At 44.0% G+C, this 15,971-nt stretch overlaps 1 protein-coding gene across 1 annotated transcript in view; it reads left to right on the forward strand.

The window, feature by feature from the left end:
- Positions 1-14,164, forward strand: part of LOC145348688 (uncharacterized) — a 68,052-nt gene extending 53,888 nt beyond the window's left edge. Inside the window, exon 3 of the mRNA XM_080196846.1 lies at positions 10,590-14,164. Coding sequence (XP_080052972.1) covers positions 10,590-11,531 — 942 coding nt within the window. The 3' untranslated portion in view covers positions 11,532-14,164. The remainder of the gene's footprint in view (positions 1-10,589) is intronic.
- Positions 14,165-15,971: the final 1,807 nt, after the last annotated feature.

A 15,971-nucleotide genomic window follows, 5' to 3' on the forward strand; every position in this document is an offset into this window, starting at 1 on the left:
ACCAAACTGTGATCCATCCAGAAAGATGTTTTTTATGGTGTATCTGTAAACACTGATGAGAGTCATAGCAGAAATGCTGAATTTCCTTAGCCTCCTGAGAAATGGAATGCACTGCCTGAGTGGTGGGGGTAGTTAATCTTGCAGCATTTAAGAAGTATCTGGACAAGAACTTAAGTCATCAAGGCATTGTTGGCTTCAGACAAGTACTGGTAAATGGGATTAGCAATAGATTAGTATTTGATGGCTGGCATAGACATGGTAGGCCAAAGGGCCTCTTTCTGTGCTATATGACTCTACAACTAATACACTCGAGAGTTGAGCCTTCAGTCCCATGTCTAGGACTGGCTGAGACACATTAATTACACAACTCAAGATGAACCCGCCTTTTCAATTCTAGAGAGTGATTTAGAGAATCTAGTCCCTGCTATCATTTGTGAATTGGTTGGTGTCTTAGTGACTTGGATTTCTGAGTGAATCCCTTCCCACACATGGAGCAGGTGAATGGCCTTTCTCGGGTGTGAATTTTGTGCTGTCTCAGTAGGTGGAATGAATCTGATCCCATGCACAGAATTAAGTGACCTTGTCCTACTGTGAAATTGGTGGGTTTGAAGATCAGGATGACTGAGAGAATCTTTTCCCACATCTGGAGCAGGTGAGCAGCCTCTCCTCTATGTCAATTCATTCATGCACCCACAGACTGCACTACTGAGTAAATCCCTTCCCACAGATAGAGCAGCAGAACAGTTTCTCCCCTGTGAGTGTTACAGTGGTGTTCCAGCAGGGATGGGTAATTGAATTTCTTTCCACAATCTTCACATTTCCAATGTTTCTCCATGGTACAAATGTCCTCCTATACCTCCAAGACTGGATGAGCAGTTGAAACCCCATTTACAAGCAGAACACATTTATGGTTTCTTCCAAATATATTGTGAATATACGAACTGAGTATTTTTCAGTTTGTATAACTGATTAAAGCTCTGTCCACAATAAGTGCAGTTGAACACTCTCACCTTGTTGTGGATATCTTCCTACTTTTCAAGTTGCACTGATGTTTGAAATACTTTCCCTCAGTCAGAACTGACATGTTCATTCTGATAGGTTCTGGAGATTTATGTCTGTTGGTATTTAAAATTCTTGTCACTGGGATTAAATTTAATATTCTGCCAATTGGTTTCTTCAAATAAAGTATCTTTCTTCAGCCTATTTTCAAAAAGATAAATCTGAAGGAAGATCTTAAACAGGTTGAGTCGGAGAAGGACAGTGAGGCAGGTCAAAATCTTATGGACTACGCAAGTGAATTATGGCCACCAATTTTGCAGTATTCTGAGCAGTAAACAAAATATGAGATGTATAGGAGGCCAGATATCCAACAGGGCTGTATGGTTGGAAGAGGTTATAGAGCTCTGAAAAGGTGAGTGCAATCAAGGATTGAAAATAAGATTAATTTTGAAATCAAGATGTTGCATGATTAGAATAAAATGACAATGCACGTAAGGGAGCTGGGAAACGGGATTTTTTTTTCAGCGTTCAGACATGGATTGCAGAATTTTGGATCACCTCAGGTTTATGCAGAGTAGAATATTGGAAACCAATCTGTCTTGGAAGAGTCAAGAGGTAACAAAGGCATGAGTAGAGGTGTCATCAGCAGATGAGCTGGCCAGGGACAGAATTAGAATGGCACTGTTTAGCAGGATGAAAGAGCCACTTCATTTGCACTTCCATTCAAATTTTTAAGCTGAGCCTGCTGTCAAGATCATCTGATTCTCAGCAAAGGTCAATGGACTTTTGGCTGACACACCAGATTGCCCTTGCCCTCCCCCTCCCCCACCCCCACCCCCACCCCCACCCCCACCCTCAGCCCTTTTAATGTCCATAGCCTTGTTATGGTGGACTTATTCCAAACAACTGCAGGAGACTCAGAAATAGGTTATACTAATTTATTCATGATTCAAGCATTAATACAATGATTTCTGAGAGGATGGGAGGGGAGATAAAAAACAAACTAAAGTTTATTTATTAGTCACAATTATTTGGCTTACATTACGACTGCAATGAAGTTACTGTGAAATTTCCCTAGTCGCCACAGTCTGGTGTGTTTAGGTCAATGCACCTAACCAGCACATCAAAACATACAAAAGGCATCATAAAATGTGCAAAAAAACAAAAGCATCTTGTAAAATTAAGCTGTTAAATGCATTCAATAATTTAGGACAGGCACCAGGAAAAAATGACCATGAAAGCTGTTAGATTGTCACAAAAGCTAATTTGATCACAAATGTCTAACAGGGAAGGGAAATTGCCTCCCAAGCTAGAGCTACACAAGACTTTGGCCTCTGTGGGAGAGAGATGTGGAAAAGCAAGGGGGCAATGTAGAGAGTGCAACTTGATTAGAACTTTGATGGGATCTCCAAAAACCCATCAACTAGAAGCACATGGGAAGCGTGTGAATGTGAGCACCATTGCCTCCAAGCTTCCCTTCAAGTCACACACCATCCTGATTTGTCTGACATCCGAAACTAAATGAACAGATATTTCATGCAATTAAATATTGACAAGAATTAAGGAATTATTTCCAGTCTTCACTACAAACTCCAATCACGAGCCACTGATTCCCAATCAAGTCCCTGAGACAACCCTAGACTATTCACAACCTTGGTGTCATGTTTCTCCCCAAAATCAGGTTCTGGCTATCATCAACGCATTTATCAAGACACCTACTGGTTCAAAAGGGCCACCACCACTGCCTTCTCAAGAGGTAGCTGGGGACAGGCAATAAATAAGAGCTGGTCTCACTAGTGATGTATTAGTATTCCAAGAATGGAATTAAAATAAATCTCTATGTGCCAAATGAATAAAAATCCTCAAATAACCAGTTACTCCTGATACTATGGGCAGCACAGTAGCTAGCACTGCTGCTTCACAGCTCCAGAGACCTGGGTTTGATTCCCAGCTCAGGACACTCTGTGTGGAGTTTGCACATTCTACTCATGTCTGCATGGGTTTACTCCAGGTGCTCCGGTTTCCTCCCACATTCCATTAGGCGGATTGGCCATGTTAAAATTGCCCCTTAGCGTCCTGAGATGCTTAGGTTAGAGGGATTAGCGGGTAAAATATGTAGGGATATGGGGGTAAGGCCTGGTTGAGATTGAGGTCGGTGCAGACTCGATGGACCAAAGGGCCTCTTTCTGCACTGTAGAGTTCTATCCTCTTACAGTGAACTGTGTTCAATCAGCAACCTAAGAGCCATGATGACACTTAGATGCTGTTTTGCTCTCCTTATTTAAGGAGGGACATACTTTTATTGGAAGTCATTCAGAGAAGATTCACCAGCTTGATTCCCAGATAGCAGAAGCTTTGGAGACAGAAAGATACTCCAATTTAGGGAATCCAGGCCAGCAGTGACGTCATCGTTGCTGCGTGCTGTCGTCACCACGTACGCCTGCGCCGGCGCAACGGAGGTGGGTGGTGTCCCCATTACGTCATGTGGGGAAATTGCGCATGCGCAATCTGAGGTGTAGGTTTCTGATCTACTTGCAGTGGTATATTGGGAAGCATTTCAAACCAAGCGGCTGAGACCCCAGCGTTTCACATGTCGGCGGAATTCTTCTGTTATCAATCATGCAGCAGAAGACATGTTGACTTGGATTTCTGCGTGTATTTTTAAAAATTAAATATACTTAATTTAAAATTCAGGCTACCATTTTCTCTGCCTTATTCTGGGCAGTCCTAACATTCTCCACGGTAGTGAAGGTACCATATTCACCATACAGGAGCCCAACTAATGCCGTTCCCTTCCCCCCCCATAACGTTACACTTCTTCCTTTTTCAGTTATTAATCTAATTCCCTCTTGATTGTGTCGTGATCTGTTACGGTTTGCACCACCATATATGTTGAGAGTCTTGATGTGGATTCAAGTGTTCCGTCTCAATGCTATTTATGCTAAGCAAGATATTGAGAATGAACAGGATTCTGGCTGAACACACGCTCATGAAGTTTATTGGTAGCTACAACTATATACAGCTCTGCACAGGTCTCAATCTAGCTTCGGTCCTAAAAGTTACATGGGTTGATTACTTGATTGTGTGTTTGACTCATAAGGTTTACATGAAGCTTTACTGATACAGTGTCAAAGACAGACATACATGTGTACAGTAGAGGTCACAGACAAGAGTGTACAACTAAATGGAGGCTGACCCTTTTATTCTCCAGCCTTACACATGGTGATATCTAGTGATGACACTGCAGCTTCTTAAAGATACAAGTCATTTTCCAAATTGACGTGCATGCAATAATCACAACAGATTGTCACAAATGAACTTGCCTCCACCACTGTCTCAGGCAATGCAATCCAGATCAAACCCAAATACTGTGAAAAGTTTCTCCCATATTCCAATTGCTTTTGCAGGGATGATAGACAATGGAGTACTGGGGGGGAAATGGAGATGATGACAGGTTGTTGAGGCCTCTGAAATACCGACCACAAGCCCTGATTAAGAAGCTCTATTGGCTGCTTTTGCAGCTCCAAAGACTTTTCTCTGGAACAGGCTCAGGTTAATGACTGCCAGTTTGATTCAGGGAATAGCAAAGTGTCTGCATGGCAATCTCGGTGAGGGAATGACAGTGGGCAGAGATTCAGTATCTGGATGAACAATGATTTAATCTATGAATATGTTCATTCTGACAGTTGGGAGTTTTAATTTTGCTGATGTTAAGACATTTTTAACTAAGCTGATGCCTAAAATTTTACAAATGTCAATAAATCAGATTTGACTCAAGCACAGTATAAAATTCCTCGATGTTTCAATGTTAAGAGGAAAACAATGCATTTCCTGCTGCCACTTGTTCAATTTCTGGGACTTTATTGTTTTGGAACTCTAGATTATTTCAGTTTCCACCAATTTTATTATCTCTGTGGACAAGCATTAGCACCTTATACCTGCAGAGTGCCTTGAAAATAGTCAAATAATCAACCTATGTACTTTTAGGGCCCAGGCTAGATTGAGGCCAGTGCAAAGCTGTATATAGAATCATAGAGTCCACAATGCAGAATGGGGCCATTTGGCCCATTGAGTCTGCACCAACCAGAAACCCACACAGACCCTATTCTCACGACCCCGCATATTTACCCTGCTATTCCCTCTGACACTAGGGTTCATTTAGCATGGCCAATAAACTTTACCCACACACCTTTGGACTGTGGGAGGAGACCGGAGCAACCAGAGGAAATGCACACAGACCCAGGGCCAGAATTGAAAACGGGTCCCTGGTGCTGTGAGGCAGCAGTGCTAACCACTGTGCTGCCAATATATAGTTGTAGCTACTAATAATTGGGCAGTATGGTGGCATGGTGGTTAGCTGCTTCACAGTGCCAGGGACTCAGGTTTGATTCCTGGCTTGAGTCATTGTCTATGCGGAGTTTGCATGTTCTCCTTGTGTCTGCATGGGTTTCCTCCAAGTGCTTCGGTTTCCTCCCACACTCCAAAAGACCTGCTGATTGGGTATATAGCTGAACAGCTGCCGGGGAGTGGCGACTATGGAATTTTCACAGTAACTTTATTACAGTGTTAATGTATGCTTACTTATGATACTAATAAAGAAACTTTGAAGTAAATGAACTTTAAAATGCTGAGTTTCCCCGACCCTATTCAGGTAGTAACCTGGACCTTAATCACAAGGTCCAAACCTGAAGTACTAAGACAATCTTAACCTGAATCTATAATGCACCAAATAATTGCTATGGCGCAGAAAGAAGCCATTTGGCCCATTCTGGCTGAATGGGGTCTCCAAACAAACGTCAAGACTCAGTGAATAGGAAACAACATCAAATGACTCAGACACACCCAAATTAAAACACAGAGGCGAGAATCATACCCTTTGCATAAACAGAAAATGACACAATCCAGACTCAAAACATTAGCTCTATTCTCTCCCCCCGGACGCTGTCAGACCTGCTGAGATGTTCCAGCATTTTCTGCTTTTGTTTCAGATTCCAGCACCTGCAGTATTTTGCCTTTATCATTGCCCTTGACCAACAAGTTGGCAATAAGGTGTGATTTATAGGTAAGGGCGGTACATTTCTTTCCCTAGTGAACCAGATGTGCTCCCTTTCAACACCACAATTGATTATAGTTTCATGGTGACCATTACTGAGTCGATGGTAATCAAGATGTGGAGATGCCGGCGTGGGACTGGGGTAAACACGGTAAGAAGTCTTACAACACCGGGCTAAAGTCCAACAGGTTTATTTGGTAGCAAACATAAGAACATAAGAACATAAGAACATAAGAAATAGGAGCAGGAGTAGGCCATCTGGCCCTTCGAGCCTGCCCCGCCATTCAATAAGATCATGGCTGATCTGTCGTGGCTCAGTTCCACTTTCCCGCCCTCTCCCCATAACCCTTAATCCCCTCTCTTATCAAAAACCCATCAACCCGCTTCTTAAAAATATTTAGCGAGGCAGCCTCCACCACTTCAACGGGCAGAGAATTCCAGAGATTCACCACCCTTTGAGTGAAGAAGTTCCTCCTCAACTCCGTTCTGAACCTCCCCCCCTTTATCTTGAGGCTGTGCCCCCTAGTCCTACTGTCTTTTTTGAGCGGGAAGAGTCTTTCCACCTCTATCCTATCCATCCCATTCATCATCTTATACGTCTCAATGAGATCTCCCCTCATTCTTCTAAACTCTAACGAGTACAAGCCTAGTTTATTCAGCCTCTCCTCATAGCTCAACCCCCTCACTTGCTGCTCTTTCATCAGGTGAGTGGACTCAGTGGAGTCACCTGACGAAGGAGCAGCAACCCTCCGAAAGTTAGTGGTGTTTGCTACCAAATAAACCTGTTGGATTTCAACCTGGTGTGGTAAGACTCCTTACTGTGTTTACGACCATTACTGAGACAAGCTTTATCCCATGGTGAAATCTGAACACATAAATGCAATCATTGGCCTGGGCCTCTAGCTACAGGTCTCCTCCTTAAATTTTACTTCAAATTCCACCAACTTTCTTCATGAGATTTGAACCCATGTCCTTTAACTTGAGCTCTTTAAAATCCAATGATTTGACCACTGCACATCCAAATCATCTCTAACACCTGAACTAGTAACATAATCTTTAGCATTTAACTATGGTCCTCTTGTCTGTCACTGTTTCCTTAAGCACTCAGTTAAAACAATGATTAGAACTGGAACATATGATTTAGGAGTAGGAATAGGTTATTTAAGCCTGCCGTGCATTTAATACAGTAATGCTGACCTGGTTCTGGTCTCAATTCTATTCAGTCTCGATGGGCTGAATGATTTACTACTGCTCCTATTTCTTGTCATCTTATGATTACGTGTAGATGCCAGCATTGGACTGGGGTAGACACAGTAAGAAATCTCACAACATCAGGTTAATGTCCAACAGGTTTATTTGGAATCACGAGCTTTCAGAGTGTTGCTCCTTCATAAGAACATAAGAAATAGGAGCAGGAGTAGGCCATCTAGCCCTTCGAGCCTGCCCCGCCATTCAATAAGATCATGGCTGATCTGTCGTGGCTCAGTTCCACATTCCCGCCCTCTCCCCATAACCCTTAATCCCCTCTCTTATCAAAAACCCATCAACCCGCGTCTTAAAAATATTTAGCGAGGCAGCCTCCACCACTTCAACGGGCAGAGAATTCCAGAGATTCACCACCCTTTGAGTGAAGAAGTTCCTCCTCAACTCCGTTCTAAACCGCCCCCCTTTTATCTTGAGGCTGTGCCCCCTAGTCCTATTGTCTTTTTTGAGCGGGAAGAGTCTTTCCACCTCTATCCTATCCATCCCATTCATCATCTTATACGTCTCAATGAGATCTCCTCTCATTCTTCTAAACTCTAACTTCAGGTGAGTCACCTGATGAAGGAGCAGTGCTGAAAAAGCTTGTGATTCCAAATAAACCTGATGTGGAGTTGCCTTGTTGGACTTTAACCTGGTGTTGTGATCTGGTGGAGAAAAACTGCAGCAGGCGACGGTGCAGAGGGACCTCGGGGTCCTTGTGCATGAGTCGCAAAAACCCAGCTTGCAGGTGCAGCAGGTGGTCAGGAAGGCAAATGGGATGCTGGCCTTCATAGCAAGGGGGATTGAATATAAAAGTAGGGAGGTTTTGCTGCGGCTGTATAGGGCATTGGTGAGGCCACAGCTGGAGTACTGTGTGCAGTTTTGGGCGCTGTACTTACGCAAGGATATTTTGGCCTTGGAGGGAGTGCAGAGGAGGTTTACTAGGCTGATTCCGGAGTTGAGGGGGTTGAGCTATGAGGAGAGGCTGAATAAACTAGGCTTGTACTCGTTAGAGTTTAGAAGAATGAGGGGAGATCTCATTGAGACGTATAAGATGATGAATGGGATGGATAGGATAGAGGTGGAGAGACTCTTCCCGCTCAGAAAGGACAGTAGGACTAGGGGGCACAGCCTCAAGATAAAGGGGGGGGGCGGTTTAGAACGGAGTTGAGGAAGAACTTCTTCACTCAAAGGGCGGTGAATCTCTGGAATTCTCTGCCCGTTGAAGTGGTGGAGGCTACCTCGCTAAATATTTTTAAGACGCGGGTTGATGGGTTTTTGATAAGAGAGGGGATTAAGGGTTATGGGGAGAGGGCGGGAATGTGGAACTGAGCCACGACAGATCAGCCATGATCTTATTGAATGGCGGGGCAGGCTCGAAGGGCCAGATGGCCTACTCATGCTCCTATTTCTTATGTTCTTATGTTGTGAGATTTATTACAATGATTACGTGGGAGCCAGTGGGGTGGTGGGGGGAGTGGAAACTCAGTAATTTTAAAACGCCTTAATGTCTCTATTCGTTACGCGGATAGCTTCCTGATCCAGAATCATAGAATCCCTACAGTGCAAAAGGCCATTCAGCCCATCGAGTCAGACTTACTCAGTCGCACCCCACATATTTACTCCGCTAATTCCCCCTAAGCTACACATCTTGGTACACTAAGGGGCAATTTAACCTGCACATCTTTGAAATTCTGCATTCCAGAGCCAAATGAGCGATGGCCGATAGGTTACCCAAGTCCCCTGCGCGGTGGAAGGGCCCCTATCAATGACTACGAGAGCCGAATGCGCCGGCGCGGAGGGCGGTGAATTGACATGCGCAGTGAGGCCTGTGAAGATGGACGGAGGTGGAATGAGGTTTTCGGTAGGCGGTGGGCGATTGTCCGGTGGAGAGAAGAAATTAGAACGGTGGGTGGGCTGGGGTGCTACGGAAACACATAAGATCACATGGGCCTGTGTTTACCCCAGGGTGACAGACTCGGGAGTGCGGCTGCCATCTTGCGGGTGGGAGTCTGCCCGGATCAGGGAAGCGGGGTTTCCTCCAAGGGGTACTGGCCTGTGCTGCCCAAGCAGCAGGCAGCCATCTTGGCAGAGAAAGGCGGGGCTTATTAAAGGGGTGGAACGAATCCGCGTGCGTGGGCACCTTTGTGACGCAACAGTGGGTGGGCGGAGCTTCAGCATTCCAGTGACCAGGAGGAAAAATCATTGTCTAGAAATCCTGTAGTGCAGAAAGAGGCCATTCGGCCCATCGAGTCTGCACCGACCACAATCCCACCCAGGCCCTACCCCCATATTTTACCCACTAATTCCTCTAACGTACGCATCTCAGGACAGTAAGGGGCAATTTCAGCATGGCCAATCAACCTAACCCGCACATCTCTGTGGGAGAAAACCGGAGCGCCCGGAGAAAACCCACACAGACACGAGGAGAATGTGCAAACTCCACACAGACAGTGACCCAATCTAGGTCCCTGGAGCTGTGAAGCAGCAGTGCTAACCACTGTACTACCATCCCGCCCAAATCTTTCAATGAATTTTGATTTGATTTATTATTGTCACATGTATTGGGAGGGATGCAGTGAGAGGTATTGTTTCGCGCATGCTATACAGACAAAACATATGGTTCATAGAGTACTTGGGGAGCAGGAAAGGAGAGCTTGCAGAATATAGTGTTACAGTCACAGACAGTGCAGGGCAAGATCAGTTTAATATATGGTAGGTCCATTCAAAAGCCCTATGACACTAGGGAAGAAGCTGTTCTTGAGTCGGTTGGGACGTGACCTCTGGCTTTTATACCTTTTTCCCGATGGAAGAAGGTGGAAGAAAGTATGCCTGGGGTCCTTGATTATGCTGACTCGTTTTGCACACAGGGGCTGGAGAACTGAACCCAACCAATGTGTGCTGGTAACTGGGATTGGAGGAAATGAATGGTGTAATGTGTTTCGATTTTAGCACAAGTGATAATGGGACGTAGATTTACAGCTTTAGGGGGAGCAAGACACAAATTAAGTCCCGTAGAAATCAGAATTTTCTTGTAATGATTTTCTATCCCACCCAAACTTACAGTGAAAACCTTGTTCAACTCCTTTTGCAGGTGAGGGTTTGCATATGCAAACTCCAGCTAAAAATGAAGTTTGACAGAATCACTTGCTTCATTGGGACCTGAATATCATTGCCTTTGAATGTGAAAAGAGAAATTGTTTGTCTGTTTTGGCTGTCTGAAAGTATTTCACACACCAGTTTGACTGAAAAAGGACCAAGAGAGCAAGACACACAAACTGGGTGATTGTTCTAGTGCATTGATAGTGGAAAGAGAGAAACACTGTGCCATTCATACTGGGAGAAACTGTATGTGCATTCTGCTTCAATTAAACTGGAGGGACATAAGGACACCATGGAGAAACCGTGGAAATGTGGGGACTGTGGAAAGGCATTCAATTATCCATCCCTGCTGGAAAACCATAATCGCATTCACACTGGTGACAGGCCATTCACCTGTTCAGTGTGTGGAAAAGGATTCACTCAGTCATCCAACCTTCTGACTCACCAGCGAGCTCACACTGAAGTGAAACCTTTCATCTGCACCATATGTGGAAAGGAATTTACTCAGTCATCCAATCTCCAGACACACCAGCGGGTTCACAGTGGGGACAAGCCGTTTACCTGCCCTGTGTGTGGGAAGGGATTCAATCATCCGTCCAACCTGCTGAAACACCAGCGAATTCACACTGGAGAGAGGCCGTTCACCTGTTCTGTTTGTGGGAAAGGATTCACTCAGTCATCGACCCTCCTGATACACCAGCGAGTTCACACTGAGGAGAGGCCATTCACCTGCTCTGTGTGTGAGAAAGGGTTCAATCATCCATCCAACCTGCTGAAGCACCAGCGAGTTCACACTGGGGAGAGGCCATTCACCTGCTCCGTGTGTCGGAGGGGATTCACCCAGTCATCTTCTCTTGTGATGCATCAGCGAGCGCACACAGAGGAGAGGCCATTCATCTGCTCCGTGTGTGGGAAGGGCTTCATGAGTTCATCCAAACTCCTGACACACCAACGAGTTCACAGCGGGGAGAGGCCGTTCACCTGCTCTGAGTGTGGAAAAGGATTCATGAGTTCTTCTATCCTCCTGACTCACCAGCGAATTCACACTGGGGAGAGGCCTTTCACCTGCTCTGTATGTGGGAAGGGATTCACCCAGTCATCCAACCTACTGAGCCACCAGAAACTTCATAAGTGACTGTAGGGGTGCAATGTTAATGATATCTTAACTGAACCATGTTCATTCTGACAGACTAGATTTGTTTCTGCTGATATTATGAAACTTATAACTTGACTGTTGTTTAATATTCTGGATCGCCATCTCTCTTGTTTCCTCTAGTGTGGCTAAATTGTCAGACTACTTATCTAATGTCCAGCACTAGATGAGCAGAAATCTCCTCATATTAAGATTTGACAAAGCTCAAGCCAGTGTTTTCAGCGCCTGTTCCAAACTCCATCCTTCTCACTGTAACAGTCTGGGGTTCAGAAGGCCTTTTCATAACCTCTAGTGTCACATTTATAACTCTGAGTTTCTGATATTCTATCCATGCTATCACCAAGACCGCCTATTTGCACCTAAGTATTTCTGCTTGCCTTCTCCCCTGTCTCAGCTCATCCCTTGCTGAAGCCCTCATTCATGCCTGTGTTTTTAGGCTAGACTCAACTATTTAAACACATTCCTGGCTGGTCTTCCACATTCTACCCTCTGTAAACTTAGTATCAACCAAAACCGAGCTTCCTTTGTCTTAACTCACGCAAGTCTTGCTCCCCCTATCACTCCTGTGCCCACTGACCTAAACTGACCCATAGTCAAACATCGCCTTGACTTCAAAATTCTCATCCTTGTTTTCCCATCATCCATGGCCCCACTGCTCTCTCTTTCTGTAATTTTCTCCAGTACTACAACCCTCTCAGATTATTGTCTCCACTAATTCTGGCCTCTTGTGCATTTCCAATTATAATTGTGCCATCATTGGTGACAGTACCTTTAGCTGCCTAAGTCCCCCACTCCACTTGACTCCTCCAATATTGCTGAATTATTAGACTGCTTATCAGACAGACAGCATTGAATGATTTTGGGAATACGGAAACTATTGATTTTAGTTCTTGCTCCAAATGCTGTTGCCTATCTACCAATTACATCTTCCTCTGGCAATAGTCCATTTGCAACACTGGTGTCATATTTGACCCAAGATGAACTTCCAACCTCATATCTGTGATAACTGTGTCGTCACTGTAGCTCTTGTCAGATCTTGCCCATGTTTAGTTTATCTACTGCCTCGTCTGTGCCTTGGTTACCTCCAGTTCCAACATTTTTAGCTGGCCTTCTGCATCGTACCCTCTAGAAAGTTAATATCCAGATTGGCTTCCCATGTCTTATCTCCGAGATGTCACCCTGTGCTCACTGACCTACATAGACTCCCAGTCAAGCAACATCTTGATTTTAAAACTCTCATCCTTGTTTTCAAATCCCTCCATGACCTTGCTCCTCACTATGCACTTGGGCTGCAGCCCAACAACCATTCAAACATATGTGTTCCTCTAAATTTGACCTCTCGTGTATTCTGAATTATAATTGCTGCATTATTGGTGGCTGTGCCTTCAACTGTCACTCCAAGCTTTGGATTTCCCTCCCTTGACCCCTGAGTCTCCCTCCTCCTTTTGGACACTCCTTAAAACCAATCTCTTTGACCAATCGTTTGCATCATGCATTATTTTATAATGCTGCTGAGCAGCACTTTAGGACATTTCAGTACTTCAGAGATGCTATATAGAGAAGTGTTGTTTTTGAAAACTTGGTGTGAGGAAGTTTCCTGGCTCTGGACTCTTTGTAAGTGGATTAGGCAAAGCAGTTGTGCTGCGGAGTTCTCTGGAGGCTAGGTATTTTCAAAACTTCAGTCAACACAAAGACTCATGAAAGCTAGTGTCCCGGTCTAAAGATGTATCTTTGTTGACCGAATGAACATTCGGGAGAGATGACACTGTGCAGTCCAATGCCTCTCTAAGAGAGAAGGCTTTGAGCTTTCCAGAGGTAATGTTCCCACCAACTTTTGCTGAACCCGACGGATGTACTTTCCCATCTCTGAGAAGACCTGCTTTACCTGGATTGTATGAACAAACCTATTCATGAGGTAACCTTAAAACTCTAACTGCTAGCAACTTGCACTGATAAGAACTTGCACATTCTGTGGTGTCATTGTCATAAAAAAATGTGACTCTTTTAATATGCTTTTCATCCCACCAGGCCCTGCGGTAACCTGCTGTTGGCTAAAGTTTACAGATTGTTTTAAACATACAGCTAAGAATATATTTTAAAATCCAAAATGCATGTTTAAGTCAGGAATATTTATTTAAACCTCTTACCGTGTTCAAATCTCTATGCAAGCATTTCCCCTGCTAGTAAGTGAGTTTAATTTAACGTCATTTTATTCTGTGCTAGAGGATTGATTAGTGTCTTAAATCCCTTTTGAATTATTTCAAAACTTCTCTAACCTACCAAGAATTTCTCGAACAAAGTGTCACTCAGAATGAGGGAGGCAGGATTCTGGGCCCTTGGTGCTGCTGATTGACAAGAATGTCTGTCACTCAAGAGGGAGATGGGCCTGTATTTCTTTGGGGAAAGGCAGCGTTTATTGCCAACACGGTGCCTGTGCAGTTCTAGTGTTACATCATTGCGAGCGACAGTGTCAACAATAGTCAGCATCTATTTAGTGTATACTAGGTGGAGAAATTATTTCAATGCACCAACAACTCCATTGCATGTCTTGTTTACTTTAGCAGTGTTCATTGATTTGTAATGGCACAATTAGAAATTAAAAGGCCTGAATCATCTTCGTGAAATGCCTGACCATTTTATTTATCAGATAGTTGATGTGATACCGCTTTACATTATAGGCTCAACAGGAGGAAGGGAGAAAAACTACACTGTTGCATTATTAATAATATTACCTCAGTGATGGCATTAGTACAAGAATGAGAATCTGGGTAGTCCCTGCTTGCCCCCAACTGCATCCCTAGCAAAGTAAAGTGGATTCGCTTCTGTAATGTTCTCTGCATATGCGCAACACTACCTGTTCCACAGCGTGTAACACTCTGCCGCCTTCAAGAAAACAAATCCAAGGCTGAGTTTTCTTCATTCGTTTATTCATTCGTGGAACATGAATGTCGCTGGCTGGTCAGCATTTATTGCCCATCCTTAGTTGCCCAAGGATAGTTAAGTGTCAACTACATTGCTGTGACTCTGAAATCACACGTAGGTCAGACCGGGGTGAGGATGGCAGATTTCCTTCTCTAAAGAACATTAGTGAACCAGATGAGTTTTGCTAACAATGGTTTCATGGTCACCAGTAGATTCTTAATTCCTGATTTTTTTTTACTGAATTCAAATTCCACCATCTGCTGTGGCAGGATTTGAACCCAGATCCCCAGAACATTAGCTGAGTTTCTGGATGAATTGTCTAGCGATGATACCACCAGGCACGGCTAAAATTAATCCCAGCTAAAAGCAAAAGTCACTGTCTGATAAACAGAGTGCAGATCATGAGTCAGTCTTTCATTCTCAGAGAAACAGCTGCTGCATCCTAGCTTAAATCAAGCTATCAGCAATTCAAGATGTTGGCTCCAATTTACGTTGCTTAATTCACATTACCCTTACATTCATGTTTTAGGGCGAAATGCAGACTGGGCGCAGCAGAGTGACAGTATTGGCTTTCTGCACATGTGAAGTTGTGTGATTTCAGTAAAAAATTAGATATGACTCTTGGGGTTAAAGGGATCAAGAGATATTAAAGGGGGGAGAGGCGGGATCAGAATATTAAATTTGATGATTAGCCATGATCAAAATGAATGGTCTACTCCTATTTTCTGTGTTTCGATGTAAGACCAGTGCACTTGCAGGGATGAGTATTAGCAATTGCCTTGCGTGACCATCTTGCATTGGCAGAGTTGGAACAAACCCTGTCAAAGATGCCCAACAATTCACCCTCAGTATAACAATTTGCTTCCATTACTTCTCATCTGCTCCTCTCAAAGAACCAAATATTTTCATAGATCATTAGAAGCCCTACAGCGCAGAAGGAGGGCATTCGGTCAATCAAGCCTACACTGACAAAAATCCCATCCAGGCCTTATCCTGGTAATCCCAGATATTTACCCTCCTAAACCCTCTATTTAGGTTGATTGGCTATACTAAATTGATCCCACCAGGGGCCAATGTAAGATAGCCAATCAATCTAACCTGCACAGCTTTAGACTGTGGATTTAAACTGGAGTACCTGGAGGAAACCACACAGACACAGGAAGAATGTGCAAATTCCACACGGACACTCATTCAATGTCAGAATTGAACCCAGGACCCTGGTGCTTTGAGTGCTAACCACTGTACCATCATGCCGCCTCATTTTCAGAGTTTGGCATCTGAGACCATTGACTTGCTGAATTTTTATTCTTGTGCCCCTCCATCCTCCAATGTTGAGCTTTGATTAGTTTGTTATACTCCGTCATCCACGTGCTGTGTGTTAATGTGAGTGCTTCAAGAAATGATGCCTGAGAAGCAGAAGTACAACATGTTCTGTGAAAATAACTGAGCAACAGTAGCATATCAAGGTGCTTGTTTTATTTTTTTTGATAATATAATTCA

This window comes from Carcharhinus amblyrhynchos, chromosome 9, assembly GCF_965287045.1.
Source record: "Carcharhinus amblyrhynchos chromosome 9, sCarAmb.v2.hapA, whole genome shotgun sequence".
Taxonomy (NCBI): Eukaryota; Metazoa; Chordata; class Chondrichthyes; order Carcharhiniformes; family Carcharhinidae; genus Carcharhinus; species Carcharhinus amblyrhynchos.